This window comes from Elephantulus edwardii, unplaced genomic scaffold (assembly GCF_000299155.1).
Source record: "Elephantulus edwardii isolate Elephantulus edwardi_28Jun2011 unplaced genomic scaffold, EleEdw1.0 scaffold00297, whole genome shotgun sequence".
Lineage (NCBI taxonomy): Eukaryota > Metazoa > Chordata > Mammalia > Macroscelidea > Macroscelididae > Elephantulus > Elephantulus edwardii.
The window spans coordinates 757,165-766,336 of record NW_006400047.1 but is presented as its reverse complement, the minus strand read 5'-3'; the positions used below and the strand labels follow the sequence as shown (position 1 = coordinate 766,336).

General features: G+C 41.4%; 1 protein-coding gene across 1 annotated transcript in view; it reads right to left on the bottom strand.

Moving 5' to 3' along the window:
- The window catches only part of SUSD1 (sushi domain containing 1), a 170,629-nt gene that overhangs the window by 153,539 nt on the left and 7,918 nt on the right, over nt 1–9,172 (bottom strand). Inside the window, exon 3 of the mRNA XM_006900855.1 lies at nt 4,956–5,111. Coding sequence (XP_006900917.1) covers nt 4,956–5,111 — 156 coding nt within the window. The remainder of the gene's footprint in view (nt 1–4,955; nt 5,112–9,172) is intronic.

Here is a 9,172-nt window from a genome sequence, read left to right as displayed (position 1 = left end):
TTGGATGACACCTTTGACATCCTCCCACAACTCATCTGGTTTTCGCTCATTAGTGTTCAAGGCCTAACCAAATAACATTATTTTCATGGCCCACTAACAAACCCACTGCTGTTGAGTTGATTTCAACTCACAAGGACCCTAGAGAAGAAAGCAGAGCTGTGCGATAACATTTCCAAGGTTGTTACTCTTTCCAGAAGCAGATTGCCATGACTTTATCCTGAACAACACCTGATGAGTTTGAGTCCCCAATCTTCCAGTTAGGGCCTGCAAGCTTAACCACCATGCTTCTTCTTGTTGTTGGTCTATACCATCTAGTCGGAACCCACCTGTAGCTACCCTCTGGCAGGTTTTCAGAGGCAGTAATTGTAGGCTGGAAGCAGGAGTGGCATCCATTTCCTAAACAACGTGCCTCTGGAAACTATGAACTTTAATAAATGACAATAGTTACAGAAAGGATTCAGGCCTTTTGTTCACAGGGACGTTATGAGTCATGTTTGACTCAACAGCAGTCAACAACAGCAACAATTGCACAGGAGAAAATTGCCCATCTCATGCTGTCAGGGCTTTTTGTCTGGGATTTACACAGTCATTGCCACTGAGCTGATTCTGACTCAGAGCAATACTATTTGGCAGAGCAGAACATCCTCAAAGGGTTTCCAAGGCTGTAAATCTTTACAGAAGCACATTGGTAAATTGTCTTCCTGTGCAGGTACTGGTGGATTCAAACCACCAACGTTTAAGTTAGCAGCTGAGTGCTTCAAAGCTACACAACCAAGACTCCTTTTATCATGATGTTGGTGGTGGTGTTGTTATGTGTCATGGAGTCACTTGTGACTTACAGCAACCCTATAAGAGCCCTAAACCCTGCTCCATCATGTGTCAACCTCACTGTCTCTGACACACTTACTCTCATTACCCCAGTCACTGTCCCTCCACTATCCAAAACATGATTTCCCTCTCCAAGGACCAGTCCCTCCTTGTAACATGCCCAAAGTATCAGACGAAGCTTCAGAATCCTTGACTCCAAAGAGCAGCCCGGCTTCACCTTTTCCAGGACAAATCTGTATGTTCTCCTAGCAGTCCATGGTATATTCAACACTCTTCTCCAGCACCACAGCTCAAAGGCATCAATTCTCTTTTTATCATCCCTAGTCACTGTCCAGCTCTCCGATGCATAGCACGCAATTGCAGACTATAGTCCAGATCAGGTGCACCTTAGTCTCCAGCCTGGAGTCGTTGCTCTTCAGTACTCTGGAGAGGTCCCTGACAGCTGAATTTCCCAATGCAATTCTCTCTTGTTTTCTCGGCTGCTGGTACCAAGTGTTGACTGTGGAGCCAAGCAAACTAAAAATGTTAACGATCTCAATGTCTTCACCATCTGTCATGATGCTGCCAATTGGCCCAGTGGTGAGAATCTTTGTTTTCTTGATGTTGAGCTTCAATCTCTATTGAAGGCTGCAGTTCTTGACCTTCTGCAGCCAACACTTCAGGTCCTCCTCAGTTTCAGCAAGCAGGGTTGTGTCATCTGAATAACACAGATTATTGACGGATCTTCCTCCAATCTTGGTGCCACATTCCTCCTCGTACAGCCCAGAGTACCGGATGATCTATACAGCATACAGATTGAAAAGGTATGGAGACAGAATACATTCCTGGTGGACCCCTTCCTGATTTTGAACCATGCAATGTCTCCTTGCTCTGTTCTGACACCTGACTCTTGGTCCAAGTATACATTTCACATAAGCACAATCAAATGTTCTGGGATTCTTCTCAGAGTCAACCACAGCTTGTTGCGATCCACACAGTCAAAAGCCTTTACATAGTCAATGAAGCACAAACAGACATTCCTCCTGTACTTTCTGTTTTCTGTCAAGATCCATCTAACATTAGTCTATAACATCCCTAGTACCACAACCTCTTCTAAACCCACCCTGCACATCTGGCAGTTCTCCGTTGACTTGTTGCTCCAGTCGTTTTTGGATAATGTTCAGCAGAATCTTGCTTGCATGTGATTTTATTGATACTGTTCAATAATTCCCGCACTCTGTTGGGTCACCTTTCTTTGGAATGGGAATAAATATCAATCTCTTCCAGTCAGTTGGTCAGCTGGCTGTCCTGGCTGGCACAACTTAGTGAGCACATCCAGGGCCGCATCTGTTTGTTGAAATATGTCAATTGGTATGCCGTCAGCTCCTGGATCCTTTTTTTTCTTTGCCAATTCTTTCAGAGCTACTTGAACTTCCTCCTTCATCACTACAGGCTCTTGCTCATATGTTAGTTCATTAAATTCTTCTGTGTCAGCCAATTCCTTCTGGTAAAGACACTGAAAATTAGGGGTGATTTACCTGGCTCCTATGATGGCCAGAGTTCCTGTGTGGTATAAACAGCATGCTCAGTGGTTAACCAAAGTGTCAAAAGTTTTAATCTACTCAGTTGTAGTTGTTGTTAGGTGCCATCAACTACAACTCATAATGACTCCTATGAACAATAGCAAACCTGTCCTATCTTGTGCCATTCTCATCATCTCTGACACTCTTGAGCCCATTGCTACAGTCACTGTGCCAATTCATCTCTTTCATTGATCCTCCACCTTTCCAAGCATGATGTCCCTCTCAAAGGAGTAGCCTCTCCTACTAATGTGTCCAAAGTATATGAGAGGAAGCTTTGTCATCTCTTTCCAAGAAGTATTCTAGCTACACTTTCTCCAGGACCTATCTGTTCTTTTGGCAGTCCATGGGATATTTATAGTATTCTCTAATATCATATCACAAAAGCATCAGTTCTTCTTCTGTCATCTTTATTCACTGTCCAGCACTCAAGATGCATAGCAAGTGACTAAAAAGATGATGGCTTGAATCAGGTATACCTTAGTCTTTAAACTAACATCATTGATTTTCAGTAATTTATAGAGGTCCCTGACTACAGACTTTCCCAGTACAGTATCTCCTGACTCCTGGTACCAAGTGTATTGCTGATGAATTCAAACTAATGAAGTCATTGACAACATCAATCTTTTCTCCTCTATCATGACTCAATGGCACATAACAACAACAACATTGTGATATTGCTTATCAGTCCAGTAGTGAGTATTATTGTCTTCTTGATGTTGAGATGCAATTCATATCAAAGGCTGTAATCTTTAATCTTCTCTAGCAAGCACTTCAAAGTCCTCTTCACTTTCAGCAAGCAAAATTATGTCATCTTCATAACACAGGATATTGATAAGTCTTCCTTCAATCCTAACCCCACATTCTTCTTCACAGAGTTCAGCTTCTCAAATGATTTGCCAGCATACAGATTAAAAAGGTATGGAGAAAAGGTATAGCCCTGATGCACACCTTTCCTGATTTTAAACCACAGTATTTCCTTGTTCTATTCACACAACAGTCTCTTGGTCTATGTATGGGTTTCACATGAGCACAATTAAGTGTTCTGGGATTTCCATTCTTCTCAGTGTTAGCCATACTTTGTTATGATCCACACAGTTAAATGCTTTTCCATAGTCAATAAAACACAAATAGACAACCTTCTGCTATTCTCTGCTTTCAGCCAAGATCCATCTGACCCCAGGGGCATATTGAAATAAAGGTCTGGCAACTTACTTCTAAAAGAGCAGTCACTGAAAACTGCACAGAAACAGTTCTACTCTGACATGCATGGGATTGACATGAGTCTGAAACCACTCAACAGCAAATGGCTCTATTTTCTCCTCTATCATGATATCTGCCAACACAGACCAGAAATCTTGACCTACAGAGCGACTGTGGTCCGGGACCACAGAAACTATGGTTTGCTCAGCTTCCTTCTATAAAAAGCAGCTGAAACTATGATAGGCATAGCACTCCTACTTGTTATGAGTCAACTTTATAGTAACCACTACCTGGAGCCTGTGGGCTATGAACTACACTGGTGCACAGAGCTGATGAGTGCCAGAGTCACCCCAACAAATCTCCACCTGGGGCTACTGGAGCCTGCCATCCCTCATTGTCCATTATAAAAATCTTCAAGCATACAGACCTGGATAAAGAACACTACAATGAACTCTCATATACTCATGTTCCAAGATTCACCATTTGTCTACTTTCTGCCATATTTGTCTATGTGTGTGTGTGTGTGTGTGTTGTGGTGGTGTTGTTATGTGCCATTGAGTAGAGACCCTATGTACAACAGCCCTAAACCCTGCTCTATCCCTTGCCAATCTTTTGACTCCAACACACCTATCCCCATTACCCGAGTGATGGAATCAATCCATCTCATTGAGGGTCTTCCTCTCCTGTACTATCCCTCCACCCTCCCAAATATGACATCCCTCTCCAAGGACAGACCATGCCTTGTAACATGTCCAAAGTGTGTCAGATGGAGCTTCAGAATCCTTGCCTCCAAGGAGCAGCCTGGCTTCACCCTGTCCATGTCGAATTTCTTTATTCTCCTAGCAGTCAATGGTATATTCAATACTCTTTTCCAGCACCACAGTTCAGAGGCATCAACTCTCCTTCTATCATCCCTAGTCATTGTCCAGCTCTCTGATAGATTGTACATATATATGTGTATGTGTATGTATATGTATGTATGCAGATATAGGTATAGGCATATAGGTATAGGTGTATATGTATATGTATATGTATATGTATATGTATATGTATATGTATATGTATATGTATATGTATAGTTGAAACATTTTGATGTACCATACAAACATAAGGACACTTGATACCTCATAACAAAAGTCCCAAATACTTCAGCAAACATGTTGCAAAATAAGACTTTTATCCTCTATATTATAAAATTATCTCATCTGATGAACTAATTCTTAGTTCATATCCAAATTTGCCTTATGCTTATTCTGAAAAGAGCCTTCCCTTAAATCATCATCCCATCTGTGCTCTGCTCTCTCCCTCCTCCCCACGCTTCACATTGTCCTCCAATCATCATGTTCCCATACAGCTCCTGAGTACCTGTACAAAAGGTGCCATCATTGGGAATGAAGGTCTTGTCGTTGTTCGTGGCTCGGTATCCTTCCAGGCAAATGCAGTAGAAGCCTCCCAGTGTGTTGTGACAAGAAGTGTGGTTCCCACAGACCACAGTGGCTCCAAACTGACATTCATTCTTATCTGTTGAAACGTGTGAGACAATACACAAAAAATACAATCAGTCCATGTATCTTTGGAACCTGTCAGCCATGGCAGTCTCCCTTCCTAGCCATGGAGGAGTATGTTCTTATTTATTGGCAAAGCTGTCACCATTTAATTGGTACCAGATTCTGACTTGCACAAGTAAAACTTTAAAAAAAAATACAATCAATCCACAATGTGTTCAATATCCTAGACTGGCCTCCTACAAATTTCTCCTCCCGTGCTATGGATTGTTGTTGTTGTGTACTGTCAAGTCAGAACCAACTATAGCTGACCCTCCAGCAAGTTTTCAGAAGCAGTAAATCACACAGGAGAAGACTGCCCATCTTTTTCCCACGGAGCAGCTGGTGAGTTCCAACCACGTGCCTTTAGGATTGCAGTGCAGCTTCTTACCACCAGGCTACCAGCTTCCTTGTGCTATGGACTGTTGTGGTTGAGTACTGTTGAGTTAGAACCGAACCATAGATGACCCTCTGGTGGGTTTTCAGAGGCAGTTAATCACACAGGAGGAGACTGCCCATCCTTCTCCCATGGAGAAGCTGGTGGATTTGAACTACACCCCTTCAATATTGCAGTACAGGTTCTTACCACTAGGCCACCAGAGCTCCCTATTCTATAGACTGTTGCTGTTGTTGTTGTTTAACGTCAGATTGGAAATGACACACAACTGACCTTCTTCCAATGGGTTTTCAGAGGCAGTTAATCGCAAGAGGGGAGACCACCGAGCAGCTGGTGGCCTCAAACTGCAGCTTTTGGGATTGCAGCACAGTTTTTTGCCACTAGGCCACTAGAGCTCAATATTCCATGACAACAATGTACTGATATATTTCTCCCAGTTTCTTTTCTTTTCTCTCTGCTTCTCAAAATAGTGGACATGGCTCTCATAGCTATGTGTTAGATGAATGTAAAACCACAAGAGAAACACAATAACTCAAATCCATCTTATCTGAAGATTGGAAAAAACAAAAAATAAACCCATGGTCATCAAGCTGATTACAACCCACAGCAATCCTACTCAATCTCATGACAAATACTACATAAGATCATTATTGTAAAAAATAGAAAACTAGTAAGAGTGCTTAAATGTATAAAAGGGGAAGGGGAAGGAGGCAGGGGTGACACAGTTTGGCGGGGGTGGAAGTCACTAGGATAACAGAGTTCAGTGGACAGAGGAGGGGGGTGAAAGAATTAGGAAAGATTCAATGAGGACCTGACAAGACAGGGTAATAGTAGGCACAGATCAATGGTGATTAATTTTATAAAACACAAGATAGATAGATAGATGATCATATGAAACACAATGTGAATGAGGGAATGTGTGAAACACAATGAACATGAATGAAACACAATGCATATGAATTCTGTATGCCAGCCAATTTAAAAAAGAAAAGAAAGGAAAAAAAAGAGCAGAACTACCCCACAGGGTTTCCATAGAAGCAGGGTTTCTATAGAAGCAGATGGCCATCTCTTTCTCCTGTGGAGGACTGGTGGGCTCAGGTCACCAATCCTTTGGTTAGCAGCCAAGCTCCTTAACCCCTGGGCTCCTCAGAAAGATCTTGTCATAAGCATAGGGAAACAAAATCAGCAGATTCCCACTTTTCCAGCTCAGCCAGCCGCTTGCTGTTTCATGAAAGTCAGAGATTACATTAATGATTAACTGGAGAATTTGCTACTTCTGGGTTACCAGGAAACACAATAGAATTAGTGCTGAAGTCTCATCCGGGGAGCAAGGCTAATACTGCGGCAGGAATAGCTCATGCTAATTGTCAATGACCCGTGTAAATAATGTTAGTCACCCAGTGAGGAGGAGATGAAACATGGAATGTTTGATGAAGCCACAGGAGTCTGCCCTGATCCTTTTTAATCAAATCATTTGGAATTTGAAAGACATAAAGAGAAAATAAGTTTTCCTTCTATCTTTTTCCTCTAGCCCAGGAGTCAACAAAAATTTTTTGTAAAGGACTTAATAGAGGAAATATTTTGGTTTTCACAGGCCATATGGTCTGCCCAACTATTCACATGTGCTATTGAAGCACACAAAGAGCCACACACACTACATAAATGAATAAGCATGACTGCGTTCCAATAAAACCTTATTTATGAAAACGGACAATGGGCTAAATTTGGCCTATGGGCCACAAATTGCTGGCCCTGTTCAATCTTCTAATTTTCAAAGGAAACCCCTGTGACCAATTTCTCATACACCTTTTATAACTGATCTATCCAGCAAGGGTTTTTTGGAAGGAGGGGGGAAAAAAAGAATTCACTTACAAATGATGTGTTTTATTATTTTGTTATTTCATGTTTTATGATAGTACTGGTTCCCTTAAATCAGTTCAACTCCCTCTGACAGTTGTATTCTAATTTCCAACAACTCAAAATAACCCTTCAAACCTGGTGTGGGGTTTTTCCCCCATTATTTTTCTATTACCTTAATTCAGTAAAAATTTCAAATAAAAATTTAGTTGAACCTGGAATATGATTCAGTGTGTGGCAAACAACTTGAAAATATTAGACAGAAACCTTGGAGGGGTAGTGAGTTCATGTTCACTGGGGATGGACAACCCAAAAAAAGGAGAGCCAAACTGGGAGGCAAGCAATGTCACTGAGCTGTGCATGTAGAAACAGTTGAACTGGTGTACATTTTGCTGTGCATATTTCGAACAACAAAATAAACAGTGTATGGCAAGACTTGCATGAGTACTTAGAAAAACAGAGTAGGCTCTCGGGCCTCCATTCAGGCCAGTGTTCAGACAAATTTACAGAGCACTGAATGTGCATTTCATACACAAGTGCAGTTACCCGTAAAATGGAATTTCCTATCCTTTGCCATTGTGTCTGAGATTCGGAGTTCTCCCGTCTATGGTGGTTATGTTTGTGTGTCAGCTTGGCTGTCTGTGATTCTCTGGCTTGGCAGTTGTGGTATGGCCATTCCTTTGATAAGGTTTGATGTAATGTAATCATTCCCTAGATGGGATTTGCTACAAGCACTCAATCAATTGAGGAGGAGTTTCAGTGGGGATGTGGCCTGAATCTAATGCATTAAGGAAGTCTGAGAAGCTGGCTTGCATTTTGTTGGATCTCAGTCACTGATCTGGCTAATAACGGCCTTACCTTTGATTCATCAGACTCCACACTATATGCCACAAACCTGGGACTTATAAAAGTCTGTTCAAATGCATGAGTGATTTCCTTTGCTAAATCTCTCTTCCTGTGTACTATACCCACACACATACACTTGCATATATATGTTTTGCTTTTCTGGAGAACGAAGAACACAGTCTCAGACATTTGGCTCTGGAGAAATAAAATTCTAAAGATGTATTTTCTAAACTGATTCTCAAGTCTGATTAGTCTTAGTGATCTAGTCTTCACTCCATTAGTAAAGAGTGTTCTCTAAATCCATGGTCTGAGTTGACAATATTAATACTCAAAATATTAATATATTAAGTATTAAAGAAAAGTGATCCACTGGGCAGCATTTGTTCTTACTGAAATGGACACTTATTTCAGGTACAGATTTGTCTTCCCTACACATAGTCTGCCAAGACTATGGCTTACAGAATGCTTTTGCCACCGACCTGGTATCCTACACAGCATTGCCTTTGATCAAGGGATTCATTTCACAGAGGATGAAGTGTGACAATGGAACCATTCTCATAGAAGTCACTAGTTGTACCATATTCCTCATCACCCTGGAGCAGATGACTTGACAGAACGGTAGGATAGCTGTCTAAAGACATAATTGTAGCACTCATTATTATACCAATACCTTGTATACTTAGATAAATACTCTACAGGAGGTTGTATATGCTCTTAGCCAGTGTCTAATTTGTGCAGCTGTTTCTCCAATAACTAGGATTCATGTAGACAGGACTCAAGGGTAGAAATGAAAGTGGCGCCATTCATCATTACTCTTTTAATTTAAATTTATTATTCATTTCAGTAAAAATTTACAGAGACTTTGGATTTCCATTCATTCATTGTTGCACTTTTCTCCCCTCCCAACCCTCCCCCCTAGTACACTATACTCTTGGAAA